Genomic DNA, 22,773 nt, shown 5'->3' with positions numbered 1-22,773 from the left:
ATACCAACACTACTAACCTTATATTATCTTTAATATAGCGATATGGGCAACTGATTTGCGATGCAGAATCGGCCCATCGTCATCTACTTCATGAGCTTGTACTATGAGTTATGTGAGTCGTATAGTATGCTTTAAAGTATTTTAAGAAACTAGGAATCTAGGATTGCCCTATTTCTCAGATACAAACTCATAGATTCAAGAGAAATATATGTTCAAGTGGGTTTAAGTAGACTTTTACATGGTATAAACCTTCTTTGCAAGTTGATAAAGCTTTTTTTCTTTTTCTAGATATTTTATTATTTTATTTTTTATCTTTTAAAAATTATCAAGTTATTTTGTATCTTTTTTCTTTTAAAAATTCATTAATAGATTTAAGACCAACCACACTCTCCCTTGTGCTTGGCTTTCAGAACCTAGTCGCCCCGCGCTTATTAAAACCAAGTTATATCAGATATTCAGATGTTCTTAAGTAATACTAGTACAATATCTTTTTTGAATGTTAGTAAGATGTATATACAAAGTGATCTGATTGCTTCAACTTTCTCAGCCAAATCGGAACTTAACTAACTCATCATTCTTTAGTTAGCATTCAAACCGATATCCTAGTTTCAAAAACGATTACCTCAATAACTAGCTTCGGTAAAATACTTAACACTGTTTATCTGCAACTGCAAGTGAGTTAGAACATGTTGAACTTAAAAAGCCTTAAAAAGACTGTAACTTGCTTGTTAATCTTCAATTAAAAATCCCAAACAACCCCTCATCTACTTTTTTTTTTCGAACGGCAACCCCTCATCTACTCATCAAAGTATTTGGCCACTAGAAAAATGGATAAGTGAAAAAAAAACTTACTATTCCACATAAACCATTGAATCTTGAACTTAATGACCATAGTCTACAGTGTGATTAAAAGCTGAAACTCATCATATGAATATGTGACCATTAACTAATAACAAAAATCTATGTGTGTTAGGAAAACAAGAACTAAACAAGTAAGGTGCATTTGAATAACAAGAAAAACAAAGTACATGTATATCTTTTTCTATTGCTTAAATAAAGTTGTGCACAAGTCAAGAACAACAAGATTTAGATACAAAAAAACAACAAATCAAAGTTAGGAAACAGGAAACTTTACATTTCTCCATTGCAACTTCTTCAGCATCAAGCACCAAGATAATGCCAGCACGAGAGCCAAAACCCGTCCTCCAATCAGTCCAACCAGAACAACTAAACACAAAACCGAACACCCCGAACTCCGATGCTTACCCCTTCCTAATCCCTCACCATCACACTCAATTCCACTCGATTTTGCCTCTACTTCTACAATATCACCCTGATCTAGCTTCACGATTCTCAAGCTCTCGCCTTTCGAAACCGAGCATTCACTAGCTCTCACTATCTCCTCCTTTGAACCTGTCGAAGATTTACGTAGCTTCTTCGGCACAAGCTTCTTCATCCTCGATTTCATTACGGCTCGTCTAGAACCTTTACGCTTAATCTCCAATTCCATCTAGCCTTCACTTGTCACTTCATCGGCCTTCGATTCCACATATTCTTCTTCAATCTCCAACACTTCAAAACTCGTATCCGTTTCCAAACTTCTTACATCACCCGTCTCATTAAAACTCCATCGTTTCGCCACCGACTCCAACAAGATTAGCACGAAAGTCAATACCGTAATCCCAACAGTAAACCCCTTTGTTAACAACACCAAACCCATAATCAACAAACCCTTCAACACACCCACCAACACAGGGTTCAATTTCACCATTTCAACTTCAATTTCAGTAACTTCGATGCAATTTCTGATATTATCGTCACTCGTAACGCTATGAACTCCAACAATTTCATCAATTTCTTCAACAATTTCATCAATTTGGGCATGATCCGTACCACCAGATGTCCAATTACCTGAACCCACAAATGGGTTTGGCGATACCTGACTCAATGAATCATTCGATTCAAATTCACTCTGTTTCTTGACACTCGATTTCCGAAACCTACCACGATTCCTAACATAAAGATCAATAATCGAAGTCGGAAACCCGGTTTCGACAACAAGGGAGCCACCACGCTTGGGCGATAGAAGATGATCAGCAACCAATTGCGAGAAGCGATTGCGTCTGGTGTTCTTCTTCCAAGTGAACGGCATAGTGAGTTCAGGGTTTGAAGATTCTGAAATCAAGATGGTAAATAGAAGCAATTGGGTATGTGGGTTTGTAATTGTGGGTGCGAATTAACATCTGATTGAGGTGGATCTGGGGTTGATTGAAAGTCAAAGTGGGAACAGTATAAACCCTAATTAGGGGCAAAAGAGGGGAACGTGGAAAATGGGTGGGGTGGTTGAACAGAAGATGGTGCGCGTGATCCGACAACACTCATAGCTAAAGCTAACTTCCATTGATAACATATGTGTGTTGTTATTATTATTATTATTATTATCACAGAATTACAAATTTGTCCTTTAAAATAAGACGAAATACGGTTCGTGTCCTTTTCTAAGTTTCCTTGCAGGCGGTGTACTTTAAACTTTTTTTTCCTACAAGTTATGTCCTTTACGCTAACTGGGTTAGAAAAACTCTGTTAAATCCCATCACGTGAGAAGCATGTGAGGGTAGTTTTGTCTTTTTGCTTACCTGCAACTTCTTCTTCTTCTTCTTCTGTTTCTCCATCTTCTTCTTCCTCTGTTAAATCTCAATTTCATCACCATACCTCCCACTCTTCTTCTCCATCTTCTTAACCATCTACTCCTCCGCCCACTTCCTCCTCTTCCGCCACTGGACCACCACCCTCCGCCCAATCGCCGCCAGCTGCCTCATCTCACTTCTCTCTCTATGTTCTACCACACCATCACCATAACCACTCCTCAAACACCATCACCACCGCCACCATAGCTCCGCCACCAGCCCCAAATTACACAAATCCACATTTCCGTAATCAAATCTTAAATGCCATAAAACACATAACTTTCATATAAGATTTCGAAATCTCAAAAAAAAAACCTGAACTTGAAGATGATAAAGGGTATGTATGATGGAATGAACATAATTCAAAACCCTCACAAAACCCTGAAGAATAATAACAAAACTCACAGAGGCATTTTAACAAACACCTGGTGGACACCATAATCAGTGACCAATAAACAACACACCAATTCACCATATAAACCAAATTCCCACCAAAATTCACCACGTCAGATCGCACCAAATTCAATTATAATAATAATAATATCATTACCCCAACACATTCCTTCAAATTCATCGATTCATCTTTATTATATCGTCGGAATCCAAATTCAACCTTCTCTTGTTTCAAATCCTCAAAACGACGACGTACAACAATAATCTTAACAATAATAATACCAATATATGAACAATTAACAGCAATAATAATAATAATAATGTTGTTAATTAATAATAAGAAAAACCCTCAGAAGGGCTTAAACCCCCCAGCAGTTTATACCAATTGATTGGTATTGTTTTCGTGTAATTTGGGGCTGGTGGCGGAGCTATGGTGGCGGTGGTGATGGTGTTTGAGGAGTGGTTATGGTGATGGTGTGGTAGAACATAGAGAGAGAAGTGAGATGAGGCAGCTGGCGGCGATTGGGCGGAGGGTGGTGGTCCAGTGGCATCTCTGGGGCAGCTGGTGATTTTCGTTGTCGGAGAAGAAGTGAGATGAGGCAGCTGGTGATTTTCGTTGTCGGAGAAGACGGTGTCGGTGGGCTGGTGATTTTCGTTGTCGGAGAAGACGGTCCCATATTGAGAGAAGTGAGATGAGGCAGCTGGTGATTTTCGTTGTCGGAGAAGACGGTGTCGGTGGGCTTGCCAGAGATGCAGCTTGGTGGGAGGTATGGTGATGAAATTGGGATTTAACAGAGGAAGAAGAAGATGGAGAAACAGAAGAAGAAGAAGTTGCAGGTAAGCAAAAAGACAAAACTACCCTCACATGCTTCTCACGTGATGGGATTTAACAGAGTTTTTCTAACCCAGTTAGCGTAAAGGACATAACTTGTAGGAAAAAAAAGTTTAAAGTACACCGCCTGCAAGGAAACTTAGAAAAGGACACGAACCGTATTTCGTCTTATTTTAAAGGACAAAATTTGTAATTCTGTCTATTATTATTATTATAATTATAAAGTTGCCATGCAAAAATGTCAATAAGTGTGGGATACTTGGAACTTGTAATGTCAAATATTTTAATGTGTCACCTAAACTAAACCACTAGTGTCCCCTTGGTGTTTGGTGAATGTTGGATAAGGTATACCACTTAATATTCGGGTATCGGACGAGCATTATTCTTGTTGGTGAAAAGGGTGTACCGAGTGTTTGGATCAGAGTTTTTGGTATTGATGTGGATTTGAAAAATCTCGGTTGGTCATTAGATAATCAGGTCCGAAGGAAAATTAGTGTTAAGGAATATTGTGTTCTTGTAAGTGGTGTGGGTCTTTAGCTCTCAATATACGCACCCCGTCTTTATTCCTATCGAGTTTGCTAAAAACTACAAGTTTTCTGACTAGGTAAGTGAAGTAACGATGGATGTCTTGGGTGATCATTTTTTTGGGCCTAGAAGAGAATGCCGCTAAGAGAGAGAGAGTACTAATTTGATCAAGAAGAATGGTGGCTTTTGGTACATGGCTAGATGACGTGGAGTTGGATCGGGACGTTCTAGGAATCTTTGAAATTTGTTCTTTTGAGGAATTCTTTGGCACGGATTAACCTTAGAGATCAGACTATATGTTTTAGGTGGGTCAAGAAGGTAAATCATAGTGACAGATCTAGACAATACACTCAGGGGGAACGTTTATTTTCTTTTTTACCGTACTTCACAGTTCACACTATGTAAACGAAACAAAAATAGGAACATGATAATAAATATATTTTTACATATGGGGTGCAGATTTCTCCTTTTCGGTTTTTAAAAGCTTGAAATCAAACAATTACATCACCTTCTTTAACTTATTTATTTTAATTTTTTTTGCATTCCTTAAACTGTACTTACCAATATGCGAGTTGTTCTCACAAATTAACTTTAATTCCGCAAGAAAGTGATCTTTAGAAAAAGAGTTTTCAAGTTTATTATGATCACGAAATGATAAACTATATTCTAACAATAATCTATAACTATGAATAGAACCCAATGATCGATATCAATTGGCAATCTTTTTTTCCATACTACGCTTAGTGGCATACCGGCATTCACCTCGTAGGATCGCTTTTGATTCAAGAGATTGTTACATTTTTAGGCGCTTTATCATGAACACTATTAACTTTCCTAACATGGTCTTTTAAGACACTCGGTTTACTCCAGTTAGAAAAGCCTCCACTTACAAAAGTTTCTCATCTACCTTGATTACCAACACTTTCATTAAACAAGTATAATAGCATAAGCAATATGCTTTTTCTTGTTTAGTGCTATACTCCAACCAATCGTGTTTATCAAACCATTTTACATGAAAACGTCCCCGACCACTAGAATAGTTTGTATATTTAAAGTCATGACCTCATGATTGAAAAACCTTTTTAACAAAGATACGTTTTTCTTATGGCATCTGCTTGATTATGATGATAACTTGCAATAGGTGGTCTATTAGAGAGATCAGATGGAAGATATATCATTGAAATCGATTGTATTTTGTATTGAAGTGCTTGAAGCCAAAGGAATATTTAGACCAATATTATCATTTTCTTGCATATCATTTTCAATATTTAAGCGTGGATCGGTATCTTCATTTTCTTGCATATCATCAACAACATTTGAACTTGGAGTTGGAATATTTGAAATTGATATTGGATCGATATTATCATTTTTCTTTCCTTTTCATTTAAACAGATTGATAAAGCGACTGTTGAGTTTGTTTCTGGTTTTGTTGTTAAGAAGAAGGTGCAAGTTTCATATTTTAATAAGTAATGATATAGTTTATTTATTTTTTATTTTTGAATTTGTTTTACATTAATGAAAATCCCAACTCTTAGGCTCTTGGCACCTTAAAAGGCTCTATAAATCTGTTTTATTCGAGTTGGATTACTAACAGCAGACACAAAACCAAAGGTACCCAATAAACTAATAATTATTATTGTAATTCACTTACTACAATAATTCATTATTATTTGAATTTAACTTAAACAGGATTTGGATTTATATTCGCTTTTTGTAAGTTATCAAATCTTGTTTTATTTGAATTTTTGTATCCTATGAAAGTACTTCGAGTAAAAGTTAGCGACAATGACAAATTTACAGGTAGATTTATGTTATTTATTTCTTTTATTGAATATAGATAACTCGAAACTAAAAAAAAAAAAAGAAAACTTGAAAATCTTAAACGAGTCCATATTTCTCAAAAGTGTATTGAATTCATATAATCATATGTATGACCTTCATAATGTTTTGTTATTAAACGTTAGTTATCATCTTATTAAATTGTTATATAAATACTTTGATTTATAAAGTTATTGTAATAAGCGGAAAACGACAACCAAATTATTTCTTTTTCAAGTAAGCAAGTAGACTCATGACCTAATAGTCTAGTACTGGTAGTACGATGCTTGTTCTTCATAAGAGTGACTGAGTTTAAATTTTGCAATGTAAGGATAAATATGTTTTAGATGTAAACAAAAACATTTTTGTTTAATTAATTGAAATAATAGAATATTTTACAACTAATGTGTTAGAGTTTGAATTAAGAAATATTAAATAGTTAGAATTAAAGAAAGCATTGTTTAGCTTTTATTATAAAATATATAAATAAAAGAACGGTCAGAAAACATAAAGTGAGTGAAATCACAACCATTTGTTGGTCATGCTCCTCGTTCTTGATCCCTCGATCTTAGCACGCGTATCTTAAATACTTATCCACACTTTGGCTTCCAATAGATAACACTACAACAGAGAGACTTCCAACTTATTTGTCTGTCGTTGAACACTCTCTGTTTTGTAGTAATACTACGGTCTAGTATCAGTTCGGATTTGCAGGTTAAGTCTACAAGCCTTCAAAATACATAACTTTTTATACAAACTGGATTGACATGTTCTAGGACTTTACAAATTATAACATGTTCATTGACATGTGACTTCTGAATAAAACACGACTATAAGTCAAGAGAAAAGGTAATATTACAAAAAGAAAACTTTTAGAACTATATTGGGTTTTTTATAATATTAGAATTAATCAATTGTTTATAATCCATTTTGATATATACTAGACATTTTTTCATTTTTTCAGACTATTTCGTAAACTAAACCGTTCTGTCAACCAATCTATAAAAACAAAACCAACGTCTAAGAAACAAACCAGTTAGGCCTAGCTTCACCCATTTGAACAGGATCATTAGCATCACTAATGATTTGTTTGTAGATTCATGGGATAGAAATGTTGTCTTGGATTTTTATTTTTTTTTAATAATGAAGATGGTGACATCCATTCACTAGTGTTGACTCATTTTGATTTGTACTAGGAAAATCATGCCTTTTAGTCTAATCATTAATCAAGTACAATTAGAATCATAAGATGCTTAATGAAAACAACCAATAAAAACCATCCAAATCATAGGAATCCAATAGCCAATAGATTTTCAGTGAGGATATGTGTGTTGCATCTGAAAAACCATATTATGTGGTGCACCATAAGATTCATGTAAATCACCACCACCACAGCCGCCACCACCGCCATTAATTGTGTTACCTCCATACCTAAAGGATGTGAATAAATTCCCATGTGTTTGGTTGCGTTGCTCCACTGAAGTGGTTGTTTTAGATTCTGGCGAAGAGAGATGGTTTTCATTAAGATTAACCGTTGTTATATCATGAATGCTTGCTCTTCTTTTATCTTTTCCACCGGAAAGTTGTCGGATAAAATACTTTTGAGCATGACTTGCCACCTGAGTAGGTGTTCTTGTCACCACAAAATTCCGTGAAATGTTTCTCCAATCTCCTTTGCCGTACTTTTTTAATCCCAGCAGGAACAATCTATGATTAAATTCCCAAATACCCAATGTCATATAGTATATTTGACAAACTTTTATAACTTTGGCCGGGTTGTAAAATGTTGATACTTATTCTCGAACAAATGAAAATAACGTATATTATAAATATTAGATTATACATTGGTTATTTTTAATGAAATACATTGTTCTTGCTCGTTTAATTTTTAACAAATAAATATATAATCTTATTAAACAAACACATAATCAATTCATTTATTTAATTAAACATGTGATACCTTTATGTATCTTGTAAGTAGGGTGTAAACAAGCCGAGTCGAGGACAAGCCCGGGCAGACCTAGCTTGACCTCGGCTCATTTAATTTTATTGAACTCGAGTCCGGCTAGTTGTTCCAAGCTCTAAATTTCAAAGCTCGAGTTCGACTTATTTATTATTAAGTAACTAATTTATTAATTAACAATGTAATTACCTATATATATATATATGATTATAATTATGCATTTTGTTTATGATATTTAGATATATTCATAAAAAGTTATCGTATAATAAACATGCTTGTTTAGGCTCGCGAGTCTATAATCAAGCTCGATAAGTAAGCTTGGGTATAGTTTGTTTAATAAACAAACTTATTTTTAGACTTGAGCTCAGATATGAACTCGTTTAAGCATGGCTTAATTTTAGCTTACAACAAGCTCATAAGTGACTTATGAAGTATATGTGTAGTAGTACTTAGAATGATTACATAATTTACATAGATTATAAACTCAAAACACGCACTACTCACGATGTGATGGATAATTTATCTTGTTAAATCATGCTAATAATTCAACATAAAAAATAACATAGCGAGTATAGAATTAAACTTACTTATGCTCTTCTTCAGTCCAAGGAACCCCTTTCTTCCTTTCGTGTTCCGGTGGCCGATTGGCGGCCACCACAACCATAGGGGTTGCGCCCGAGGGTCTCCGCCCTCGAGCACCATACCCCTCAGTGGTAAACTCATTACTATTTCTCCATTCTAAAGTGAAACCAGAAGTGCTACAATTATACCCATATTTTGGATAATATCCTGCTTCAATACAATTAACATCATCTTCCAATTCCTTATATTGTCTCATAACATCCGCCACCGTCTTCCCGGGCACCATCTCTGCCACCTTCTGCCACCGGTCAGGCGTATCTTTATCAAACTTAGCTAAAGCAGTTTCAAACACTTTGTTCTCAAGTGGTGTCCAGATTGTGTTCTTTATGCTATCTCCAATATGTGATGATGGTGAGAGGATTACAGATTCTAACTTCATTATCCAAGAAACAAGATTATTCTTATTAACCAAGAAACAATATCACAGCTTTAAGGGTTGTTGTTCAAGAAATGTTGAATCAAGAAGCATTTTTTATGTTGTTTCTTGAAAAGACTAACTTTCCAAATTATGGTGAACAAGATCTAAACTTGTTGAAGTTGCTAAAACTGGAAAGAATGGGTGGTGTTTGGTTCAAGATTGGAAAATCTTGAAATCCAAAGAGGAAAGAAGTGAAGATGAGTTTCACCAAAAGGGATTTTGATTCCTCAAAAGTTGGAAATGCTAAAGATATACAGAAGGAATTTGGAGATGAATGATTAGATTGTGAAATGAGAAAAGGTTACCTTCTTCAAGAAATGAATCTTACAGGGGTGGTGGGGTGGAAGTGTTGGATTTTGATTGGATGAGGATATGGGATGGGCATACCAACTTATATAGTATTTTAATAGGCTGTTCTCTCATGTTATCTTATTGCTGGTAATTTCAATTTAATAATGTTATTTACTTATTTATTTAGAGAAATTAAACTTTTAATTTTAGGTGTTTCTGGTAGTCTTATACCTTTGTATAATTGTATCTAACAACTTAGTTGGAAACCGTATACTACTGGGTTAAATACTAAGAATATTAAATAGTTACTAGTGAAGATTTTGAAAATCCTAAAATTTTTACCAGGAATTAACCAGATTTGGTTTAATCTGGATAAAGTCAAACTATTAACTTATATATAAGATTTTGTTTATTTAAATCTTATTATTACCGAAGGTAGAAAAATAATCTTGGGCTAGGAAAATTGTAACACGTAATGTAACAATTTACTTATTTTTTGATATAGATTCTATATCACCTCATCCTTCTTTATTGATTTCATACTTTAGCAACAAGCTACCTTATAAAGCTTTGGATTTCATGTGATGTTATGCACCTTTACAATAGAAGACTGCTAGATTTTATTGGGATTTGTTTCATATGAAGTGAAATCACATCAATTTGTTGATCTTTTTCTTTTAATATTTCATTCAACCATGAAGGTACTTGATTCATTCAAGGGCATCAGTGCTAAAATATCTTCAACTAATTGTTGAATTCAAGCAGCTCTTTCACATGCCTTATATCACGGCTTCAACTTCATTCACATGATAAATTGCATGGTTTTTAAAGTTCCAAGGAATATGGTGAAGGATATTTTCTTGCTAATGTGAACAAGTCTAATCATTCTTCATTCTGGAAACAGATTGTTTTACTTGGCCGCTTTTTTGTTATAAATTGAATGATAACACATGTTAACGTGTTACAACTTACAAGTGCAGACCATATTTCATGACTGCAGCCCAAGTGACGGTTTTCCATTCCCCCTTATAAATGTGAGGCCGTGGGTTTACATTCTTGCAAATGCAAGGTAGGTGGAAAATTTTTTTGTTAAAAGGAAAAAAAGAAAAGAAAAAGAACAAGTTACCACCTCAACATCCAATACTACTAACCTGGGATGCAATTGAAGATAATCGGAGAAGCAGAATTAAGAATGTGATAAAAGAATAATGTATTCGAGAGATATAAATTGTCATAAATTAAATAAACATTTATAAAAGGTATATAGATATGATATTTCAAGTTTGAATTGAAATATGACCTTTTAAAAGTTTGTAGGTTATTAGGGATATATATGAAGTTGGATGATATTTTAATTAGAATACATTGTCTAATTAAAATATCATCCGACTTTGAAGTCATGACACTTCAAACAAAGACAAATACACAGACATCAATAACTAAACATGATGTGTGGTATGATTTAAGCTAAAAGGGTCATTTTTAAAATCAATTTAAGGTGCAATCTTATGTTTTGTTAATGAAGGGTAGGAATTATCTAAGATTCCCTCCCTCACCAACTTGGATAGTGTTTGTTATGAAGGAATGAAAGGTGGAATGTAATAAGTTATTCCAAAGGAATGAAAAAAAGCATGTTTGGTTACCGTGCATGAATGGAATGAATCATTCTAAATGGAATGAAACTCTTTCCATTTTTAGGATTTTCATTTCTTTAAGTATAGGTGTTTTTTTTCCATTCCTTTAAGAAATGAAAAAGTCAAAAAGTCAACAATCATTATTACTATTATAAAATTATAATTATATTATTATTATTATTTTCTAATTATAGTTATTATATTATCATTATATAATTATCATTATCGTTTTGTATATTATAATATAACTATTATTATATTAGAACTATTACTACATTATCAATATATTTTATTTTTAAATTTGATGAGTTAACATTTCACAACGCATATACAGTTTAATGATCTCGTTGCAACACGAGGTCCTAAAAATACTTATTATGAATATTCATTTATTAATAATATTATTTATTTTTATTTATTTATTATTATTATTACTAATAAAAATATTAATAATAATAATAAAGTGATTAATCATTTCATTCTTACACGGTAACCAAACATGACAATGGAATGATAATGATTCATTTAATTCCTTTGTCCATTCCATTACCACGTCCATTCCATTCCCTCATCTATTTCATTACCCCGTACCAAACATACCCAAAGGTTTTTTGATAGCCTCATAATAATTTTATTAACAGATACTTTAATTGATCAGCATTAAAGTGTGAATGATTCACTAAAAAATGCATTTACACTATTCATGTTGGCTTTTTACTCAACATGTAGACAAGAATATGTCAAAATACATCAATACCAAATACACTATAATCATATATTTTGCTTAAATGTATAAACTTAAACTAGTATTAAGTTCCCACAAACTGCATCTTCCAAATTTATAGTTCCGTTTCGTTAATATATACATCGTTCTACATAGACATATACAAAGAGGCGTTTGTTTCATATAAATAATATGTTAACAACCGTATAATAAGTTTGTATATATAAAAGATACAAATTTAGAAAAGATATATAATTGAAAATTAAGCATACACAACTTTTTTTTTTCAATTATAAAAATACAATCGTGTTTTGAAAACCGATTTGAACCGGAACCGATAGAGTTTGAACAATTCGACTTCTTTACTTTCTGAACAACGTTTGGAACCAGTCCTAATACTCGAGTGATACTTTTTGAGACGGAACATCAGCTGTCTATACTGATTTTGACGGTTTCACCTTTGACTCATCTAGGAACCCCATCAAAAAAAAAATCACCACAATAGAAAAATCCAACTGAATTAGGCTTCAAATTTAAAACCATAAGATCCCGTCCCATTGAACTAGAATGTCAAATAACGAACAATTCAACAGACATTGAGTGGAAGTGGTGTAGGGGTAAGGTTGAGAGGTGCAGCAACCAATAAACATTGAAATTAGGATAACGTGACAATCCGTGACTTGCATCTTCCAATGAACAATGAATTTAGGATAACATCTCAATCTGTAAAGTTACTGGATTACCCTTCCCCTTGGGGCATTTGCAGGTGTCCTTCGGTCCTTATATCAAAAAATAAGAGGCGAAAGACCACCAACCTGACCCCACCACACTTCCTTCATTATTGAAGCCTACTTAAGACGTGGACCATGGGTATGCCATATGTGGACCACTAAGTATATATGAGGATGGCTGGGCCCATAACTCAGTCCACCTATTTTTATCATCATTAAAATAACAAAGAGACATGCTAAAATTGATAAATCCACATGTTCATATAGACATGCCTATTGATTGGGTTTTGAGTTGAGTTATAATTTTGATGCTTAAGCTTAAACTAGACGTGTCTAACATATAAGCTAACGTTTAGTATATAGAAATAATAAAAAAAATGAAATGAAAAAATGAACGTTGGTTGGTTAATAGAATGTAATCAACTATTACACAATGAATTTCATTCCATCAAAACTATTTATTCTTACACTTTTTTCTTTCTTTCCATTGATCTTTCACCATACTCTCTTCACACCACCACTTGACAACAACCACCACCAACGCTATCGTCACTGCTACTGTCGTCGCTACCACCTAACTGCCACCACTTCCACCACCGTCATCACCACCACCACCACTACAGTCGCCACAACCACCTGACCACCAATGCTACAACCGTCACCACCACCACTGTCGCCACCGCTACCACCACCACTACTGTTTGACCATCACCACCCCACCACCACCGCCGTCGCCATCGCCACTGCTTGATCACCACCACCACCACCATGGTCACTGCCTGACCGCCACCGCTATCATCGTTGCCCACGCTACCACCACTACCGTTGTCATTGCAAATTTATTTTTGGTATTTTTTTATTTATTTTGAAATAAAAGTATTTTTTATTAAATTTATTTCATTCCTGCCGGGGGGGGGGGGGGGGGGAGGGGGGTGTTTGCTACCAAACAATATTAAGTTAATAATTCATTTTATTTCATAGGTTAACCAAACAAAATAAATGAATGATAATGATCTATATCATCCTCTTGTTCATTACATTCTTTCTTTCATTTTATTACCTCAACCAAACATATCTTAGTTAGAAAATAAAATAAGTTATGATTTTAGGGCCCCTCAAGCTTTTGGAGTTCAAAGCTAGATAACAAATTTTGGGCACTCTAATTACCAAAAAAAAATGGTAGTTCTGACTTAAATTAGAGTTCATTTGATGTACAACATTTGTTTGGTTACAACTTTTGGTGGAGACGATTGCTTATTTTCATTTGGATTTCATTATTTATAAATTCATGAATTTCGTCTTCTTTTCATACTACATGTAAACACATAAACACATAAACATCTGCACGCCGTAATGCGCGGATATGAAAACTTGTTTAATTAAAACACATAATTTTCTAAATTTATCTCTTATTTTTAAAAAACCTCTCACAACCCGTCCTTCACATATATCCTTATTCAATTAAACAATTCATTTTTATTCACTTTTTAATTATTTTTCTATTTCTTCCGCTCCATCCACTCACAAATAATATTAAAAAATAGATTTGAGGGTGAATAGTGACACATCAAAATGGAGATGTGAATATTTACCTCTAAAAATATGAGGTTAAGGTATGGGGATGAGGGATTCGATGAAGTGAGTTATTGATGTTTATGTTAAAAATACGGAGATGAGGTTGGGAATGCTCTAAATGAAGACCGAGAGCTTTGTTTCACTCTTACATGAGCCACACATTTTGATCTACCCACTGCTTAATAAGTCGATGCATTGTGGTTATTGGCTAGAGTGGTTAAAGGTAGGCATAAAACTCGAAACCGGTTCATGAAAAAACCGGGTTTGCCTATTGCCCACCTCTAATTGTGGTTTTAGAATTATTCTTATAACACTTTATGATTCTAACGAAAACAAAAAATAGTGCGCTTTTAACAAGCGCCATAGATAGTTTACAACTCTTTTTAGTTTTATTCTATCGAGTTCAAATACGAAGATGCGTTTCAACCTCAACTTATAACAAGACGTGATTTTTGAGCTACTATAATGCGAGTATATAAGTCACGTGCTAGTAGAAAACCTGTGATATATGAGTAATATGACAAAGCAAAGAGACGATACCACAAAAGACATTTGCATTTTGTTGTTTTTATCAACTTAGTGTTGATAAAATAATCAAATATATTACTTGAAATCATTTAGTAACTTTTGTAATTTTTTAATAAGACTTCTTTATGTTATCCTTAGATCTAATCTTTGATTAGCCAAATACATAAGAGTCGACGATTATATTAGTATTATAGAATTTTCATTTTTAATGGAAATGACACGACTTTTTAAGAAGAAAAAACAAAAGGATTTTAAAAAATACATCACATCTTAACTATTATCAATGCTAATGTTTTAAGGTAATGGGATCCCATTTTCTTGGAAACCTTACCTTTGATTATTGTATTAAGCTCTTGTTAGGCATCCTAACATATGACAACATGTATTTGATTTATAAATATTGTGTAGGTGTTTTAATTATTCAACCACCATTATAATAATAATAATATTTAATATGATACTGTGTTATGCTATGTTCACAAGACATAAATTCAATCTCAAAAGTGGAGTATATACATACGCCTCACCCCTCTCTCCCGTCTGCATTAACGCTGTGTTTCTGAGTTCAACCTGAGGAAAGAAAGGAAAGGAAAAAGGGAGAAAAAAAGACAAGATTGTGTTTCTAAGTTTTTTTAGAAAAAGAAAGGGAAGGAAAGTTAATGCTAGTGTGTTCTCAAGTTTTATTGAAGCGGAGAAAGAAAAGAAAAGATAGGAAATGATAAAGAGAAAGATGAGTAAATTGTTTCCTTTACAAATGAAAGGAATTGGATGAAAAAGAAAGAAAGAGAAAATGAAGATTAGAAAGGAAAGGGGAGAGAAATGAAAGGAATGGAAATGATTTCTTTTCCTTTTCATTTATTCGTTAAGCAAACTCAGGAACATAGAGTGTAACATCAATTTTTTCCATCTAATTTCACCTATTCTAAAACCGTAAATATGCATTAACTTTTTCATCCCAGCAATTTAAACCATTTTCAATTTTTAATAAATAAAGTAAGTTTAACAATAATCTATACCATATATAGGAGATGAGGGCAAATTAAGACGTTTATGATTAAGTAATTTACAAGCTACCAAGCATATGGTACAACCTTCAATAGGGGCAAAAAGGTCATTCAATTCTTAAATATCACGTGTGTTTCAGTTTATTCAAATATAGTTACAACATTGCCCCCCATCTATACTAAACTTTTGTTAATTTAAAAAATAGTTACAAATTTACCCCGTCATCTTTAACCTTTACTTGATAACTTTATTTACTTTTTTTTTATTTTCTTCCCTATTTTTAAGTATATTATATCATAAAAAATAAAGAAACTTACCGTTGCGACGGGCTCAACTTTTTCAACATTTTAATATAAATTTCATTCAATATCGAGCCGTCATTTATAATGCACAACTCAACAAAGCATGAATGTACAATCTAAATATGTTATTGTAATATCGTGAAAATACCCCATCAAGTTTTGGACCAAAAATGTCAATTTGAGAAGTTAAAGGGCTAAAAATGCCAAATCTGAAAGTGGAATGACTAAAATGAAATTTCTGAAACTTATACATCTTCGCGTATCGCGAAGATGCAAAGAAGGAACATCTTCGCGTATCGCGAAGATACTGGCACACAATTCAAAGCTTATCCAGTGACGAGGAGACACGTGTCAGCACGGGGTTGACATGCAAAATTGCAGCGCCGACTTTTACATCTTCACGTATCGCGAACTGGCTCAAGCAAGCATCTTCGCGTATTGCGAAGATGCACAAAAACGGGTATAAATAGGGTAGCCACGAGCTCAGTCGTTTTCATCCCTTTTTCACACTTTTCTCACACATATAACCTAGGGAGTCGTGCCAAGAGAGTTCTGGTGGTTCTGAGGCTGTTCTAACGAAGAAGCGGGTGTTGTTACGCTACCGAACGAGCTGTTAATCTTGAAAACGAAGTGCGAGTCGAAGTGCTGCTGATTTCTTAAGTTCTTAAGTTCCGTCGAGCCGATTAAGGTAGGATTAAGGTTAAGTTACTTTACTAGTTACTTTAAATACATAAAATATAGCTTAGTTAAGGATATAGTCGTTAAACTGTAATTATTTTCCAAGTAATGTTTTATAAAGTAAAGACGTTAGTGTAACACCCCGACCAAAGGCGGATTATACATCGGGGCGCCACATATTGTTTCATTACTCGTGACACTATTGGGTGTCAATATTTAATAAATACATTCATGCGCGCACGCGCAGGGTAAACACAAGATATAAATAAACCAACATAAATTAATATATTATAAATCAAAATATTCGAACAGCAAATAACTTGTCTTGATACATTTTAATCTAGGTCCAAAATAAAGAAAACTTCCTATGTGTCCACAAGCTCCAAAATCAACTACTGCAAACCTGAACATGTGTTAAAATAAAACGTCAAACACTTGCGTGTTGGTGAGAAATCAAGTTTAATACAATACATAGATAACAATAAATCTGCGCGCAACATGTGTATGTCTGGTTTTCAACAAGGGTGTAATCTGATCGGGACCAACTCTAAGATTCATAAGACTGCCAGTGCTCACAATTGAGCTCACAAACAAGACAAACTGTGCATGTGTAAACAAAAGAGAAAATCATAAACGATAGTTCTCCCGTGTTCATCTAATGGTACCATGAAAACTGCGGAATAGACCGACAAGACGGTTAATGATCCACACATACAAATAAACAGCCAAGTCTACGTCCTCAACACATGGGATACTGCGCGACTAAAGTTCATAAACAAGTTTAAGACTCTAAGTTTGTATGAACACATGAACATCCCAAAACATTAAAAGCAAAAAGGGATTAGGTACGAGATTACTCACTTGATAAACGATGCGGTGCAAGATAAAGCAAGAACCAACTTTAAACAAGCACAAGTTAACCTATAATTAAAGATTATTGTTTTAATGATTGGTTTTAAGTCTTGATTATAAGTTAGCATAATTAATAAGTAAGTTATTATATATAATATATATTACCGGAAAACAGGGCAGAACAGGGAGGAAGACGGAGGCAGAGAGGGAGGCGGCAGAGAGAGCAAGGAGGAGGACAGGAGAGATTAAGTGTTTGTGTGTGATGTGTTAGGAAAATATTATTATTATTTATAGGAAAACCCTAGGAGACATAAATCCAGAAAAAGGGGAAAAGATCTCAAAAAGCAAAAGATTCCAAAAGCAAAAGATATGGAAAGATATGGCAGCTGCAGGGGGCAAGATAAAGCTGTCAGGGAACAGTAAAAAGGCATGGGCAGATCAGATAAAGGTACAGGTCAAGCATGGCAAAAGCAGATCTCAAAAGATTATGTCAGTCACTTTATCTGTCAACCAATGGGGTTGGTGCGCATGCTGCGCCGAAAGTAACTTTTCAGACATAAAGCAGATTAGGTCAACAGCTCAAAAGATAAGACAACACAAAAGCAAACGGCTAGATTTAAACAGAAGAAAACTCAAAGGGTTCAGCGCGAGAAGGCTAAGGCGCGAAGGCAGACACAGAAGGTCAAGAGAGCGCGAGCGCGAAGGCAGACAGAACCAACCTTAACGCGTCGCGGAAAGAACTACATTTCTAAGCGCGCCGCGGGAAGAATCACATTTCTTAGCGCGCCGCGGGAAGAACTATAATTCTTCGCGCGTCGAGGGATGAACTACGATTCTTAGCGCGCTGCGAGAAGAATTACAATTCTTAGCGCGCTGCGAGAAGAATTACAATTCTTAGCGCGCTGCGAGAAGAGTTCGTCTCGCGTATCGCTGAAACAGGTGGTCTTCACGCAGGATTCCTTGTAAGGGGTCTGGCGCGTGGAGCTGCGCAGACAACCTTAGGCGGGAAGGAACAAAGGACAGCAAAGAGTTAGAAGAAAAAGAGGGAAACAAGGCTTAAGGGCGGGACGGCGACAAGAGGGAAAAGAAGGCGGAAAGAGAGAAGGAGAGGGAGGGGACGGCGGAAAGAAAGAGAGAGAAAGAGGCGGGAAGGAAAATATATATTATTATTAAAAGTAAAATATAAGTATAAATAAATATTAAATCATAAAAGAAGGAGATCGGATCAGAGAAACGGGTACCTGGGTCGGGTCGGATCGGGCAGATGTTACAGTCTCCCCTACTTTAAGAAATTTCGTCCCGAAATTTATCTCGAAGTAGGTTGCGCAGAGAACAGGTGCGGGTACTTGATCTTCATTTGATCTTCCCTTTCCCATGTAAACTCGGCTCCGCGCTTGGATTCCCAGCGAACTTTCACGATAGGGATACGACTGCGCTTGGTTTGCTTTACCTCGCGATCCATAATCTCAACAGGCTTCTCAACGAAATGCATAGTTTCATCAATTTGAACTTCATCAAGTGGAATGTGAAGGTTCTCGTCAGCTAAACACTTCTTGAGATTGGATACATGGAACGTTGGATGCACATTACTGAGCGCGGGCGGCAGGTCAAGTCTATAGGCAACTTTTCCCACACGCGCGAGAATCTTAAATGGACCAACATAACGAGGAGCAAGCTTACCTTTCTTCCCAAAGCGGACAACACCCTTCCAGGGCGACACTTTGAGGAGAACAAGATCACCAACTTGAAATTCGAGAGGCTTCCGTCTACGATCTGCGTAACTCTTCTGTCGGCTTCTGGCAGTCAGCAGATGATCACGGATCTTGGCGATTTTATCGGTTGTCTCTTGAACAAGTTCGGGTCCTGTGATTTGAGTTTCACCCACTTCGCTCCAACAAATCGGGGAGCGGCACTTACGACCGTAAAGTGCTTCAAATGGGGCCATACCGATACTGGAATGATAGCTGTTATTATAAGAGAACTCGATCAAAGGCAGGTGCGAATCCCAATTACCTCCAAAATCAAGAACACAAGATCGGAGCATATCCTCAAGAGTTTGAATAGTTCGCTCAGACTGTCCATCGGTCTGAGGATGATATGCCGTACTCATGTCCAAGCGAGTTCCTAGTGCAGATTGGAGAGATTTCCAAAAGCGAGATATAAAACGGCCATCGCGATCGGATATGATGCTCAAAGGAGTACCATGGCGGCAGACAATTTCCTTGACATAAAGCTGCGCGAGATGCTCAACACGGTAGTTTTCACGAATGGGCAGGAAGTGAGCAGACTTAGTCAAACGATCCACTATTACCCAAATGCTATCATGTTTGCTTGCTGTCAAAGGTAACTTGGTAATGAAGTCCATCGCTACACATTCCCATTTCCACGTAGGAATTTCAGGTTGTTCGAGCAAACCAGATGGGCGTTGGTGTTCAGCTTTCACTTTAGAACAAGTCAGGCATCTAGCTACGAACACAGCAATATCCTTTTTCATACCGGGCCACCAATAAGTAATGCGCAAATCCTTGTACATCTTATCAGCGCCAGGATGAATAGAATACCGAGATTTGTGCGCTTCACTCAGGATATCAGCGCGAAGATTCTCATCAAAGGGGATCCAGATGCGATTGAGATAGCAGAGAATTCCACTCAGATTAGGCACAAAATGCGCTTCCGCGCCACACGCTAACTCGGCGCGAAGGTTACCATTACTGATGGATGCGCGCTGCGCGTCACGAACACGCGATTCAAGGTTGCTTTGAATCGGCGCAAAGTGAAGCTGGGTGCGCGGCAAGATACAGTTAAGCTGGCAGGGTTTTCGGCTGAGCGCGTCGGCTACCACATTAGCCTTACCAGGATGATACCGGATCTCACAATCGTAATCGCTGATGAGTTCGTTCCATCGGCGTTGCCTCATGTTAAGTTCCTTCTGATCAAAGATATGCTGAAGGCTTTTATGGTCAGTGTAGAGGATACACTTAGTACCATAAAGGTAGTGTCTCCAGATCTTCAAGGCAAAAACAACTGCACCAAGTTCGAGGTCGTGAGTTGTATAATTCTTTTCATGAACCTTGAGTTGCCTTGATGCGTAAGCGATAACCTTGCCTCGTTGCATAAGAACACAACCGAGACCTTGGTTGGATGCATCGCAATACACGACAAAATCATCATTACCCTCAGGTAGCGCAAGAACAGGAGCTTCACACAACAGACGCTTGAGCGTTAGAAAGGCTTCTTCTTGCTTCGAGCCCCAAATATACGGTTTACCTTTGTGCGTTAGAGCTGTTAAAGGCAAAGCGATCTTCGAGAAGTTCGAAATGAAGCGCCGGTAATAACCAGCTAAGCCCAGAAAGGAACGGATTTCAGAAGGAGAGGATGGCGTAATCCAGTTCTTGATTGCTTCAATCTTGGATGGGTCGACATGAATACCCATCTTGTTTACAACATGACCAAGAAACTGTACTTCATCAGACCAGAATTCACACTTGGAAAGCTTAGCATAAAGCTGCTCGGCTCTAAGCTTTTGCAATACCAATCGGAGATGTTGCTCATGCTCGGCCTTGGTCTTAGAATACACCAGAACATCATCAATAAACACAATCACGAATTTATCCAAGAAAGGCCTACACACCCGATTCATTAGATCCATGAAAACGGCGGGTGCGTTGGTTAGACCGAAGGACATGACCAAGAATTCAAAATGGCCATAACGAGTTCGAAAAGCAGTCTTCGGAACATCTTCATCGCGGATGCGCAACTGGTGATAACCAGAGCGGAGATCAATCTTCGAGAAACAAGAGGCACCTTGGAGTTGATCGAAGAGGTCGTCAATACGCGGTAAGGGATACCGGTTTTTAATGGTGAGTTTGTTCAACTCGCGGTAATCAATACACATGCGAAACGATCCATCTTTCTTTTTAACGAACAACACCGGAGCACCCCAGGGCGAAGAGCTAGGGCGAATGAATCCTTTAGCAGTCAACTCTTGAAGTTGGCTGGCCAATTCTTGCATCTCAGCGGGTGCAAGACGGTAAGGAGATTTAGCTACGGGGGAAGCACCAGGGACCAGATCAATACGAAACTCGACTTCACGAGCGGGAGGGATACCAGGAAGATCACCAGGAAAAACTTCAGGGAAATCACGCACAACAGGGATATCGCGAAGCTTCTTTCCTTCATCGGGTTTAACCACATGAGCTAAGAATGCAATACACCTTTTCCGCATGAGCCTTCGGGCTTCGGCGCAAGACATAAGTTTAAGACCGCGGGAGGGTTTCTCGCCGTAAATATGAAGATCACCATTTTCTCGAGGTATGCGAATCATCTTCTTGGCGCAAATAACTTCGGCGCGATTATGCGTAAGCCAGTCCATACCAATGATAACATCAAAGCTTCCAAGAGGCATAGGGATGAGGTCAATCAGAAAATCGTTTTCGTTAAGGTTAAGCGTACAATCTTTAATCACCGAGTTAATTAAAACAGTTTCACCGTTAGCCAATTCAACTGAAAAATCCTCCTTTAAGTTATCGCGTGGTCGCGCAAGCTTCTGCTCGAAGGCGCGAGAGATAAAACTTCGATCGGCGCCAGTATCAAAAAGTACAGAAGCATAAAATCCGTTAAGCAAAAATGTACCATTAACTACGTCATTATTCGCTTGCGCTTGGTGCGCGGTTATGTTAAAAGCTCGTCCACGCGTCACTTGGTTTGAAATCTGGTTCACCGGATTCGCTTGCGTAATCTGAACTTGTAGTCTTGGGCACGCGTTCCGGAAATGACTGGGATCACCGCAGTTAAAGCACGATCTGGGTCGTGGGTTTTGGTAGGTTGGTTGAGGGTTTTGCGGGTAGACTGGTGGTGTTGGCGCAATTGGATTGGCGAGAAGGACTCTACAGTTCTCAGCAGTGTGACCAGCGCGGCCATATCGGGTACAAAGTCGACACGGGGTTTGGGTTGGGTGGTGAAATCTACAGGTTGGGCAAAAGGGGTGGTTTCCTGTGTAAGGTTTCTTAGTTGGCGGGGCAGGGAGTGCTGGATTGGTTAAGGCATAGTTGTGGACTATAGGGGGAGTTGGGTAGGCTGATAGTGGGTTAGGCGCGTAAACTGGAGGTTGATAAATGGGTTGCTGGGCAATGGGCGGGTTGGTAAGCGCATAGGCCTTGCGCCTGCGCTTGAGGT

At 36.7% G+C, this 22,773-nt stretch overlaps 1 protein-coding gene across 1 annotated transcript; it reads right to left on the bottom strand.

The window, feature by feature from the left end:
* Positions 1–7,417: 7,417 nt before the first annotated feature.
* On the bottom strand, positions 7,418–9,252 carry LOC143606045 (transcription factor DIVARICATA-like). The gene is made up of 2 exons (XM_077081950.1): positions 8,806–9,252; positions 7,418–7,962 (listed from the first exon to the last, which is right to left on the bottom strand). The coding sequence occupies exons 1-2, from the start codon at positions 9,237–9,239 to the stop codon at positions 7,569–7,571; spliced, it is 828 nt and encodes a 275-aa protein (XP_076938065.1). The 5' UTR covers positions 9,240–9,252; the 3' UTR covers positions 7,418–7,568.
* Between the last annotated feature and the right edge of the window lie 13,521 nt (positions 9,253–22,773).

The sequence above is a fragment of the Bidens hawaiensis genome, unplaced genomic scaffold (genome assembly GCF_021521415.1).
Source record: "Bidens hawaiensis isolate Kalapana, Puna unplaced genomic scaffold, B.hawaiensis_p1.1 tig00072840_1, whole genome shotgun sequence".
Taxonomy (NCBI): Eukaryota; Viridiplantae; Streptophyta; class Magnoliopsida; order Asterales; family Asteraceae; genus Bidens; species Bidens hawaiensis.
Note: the sequence above shows the minus strand (reverse complement) of the source record. Positions and strands in the feature narration are given on the sequence as shown.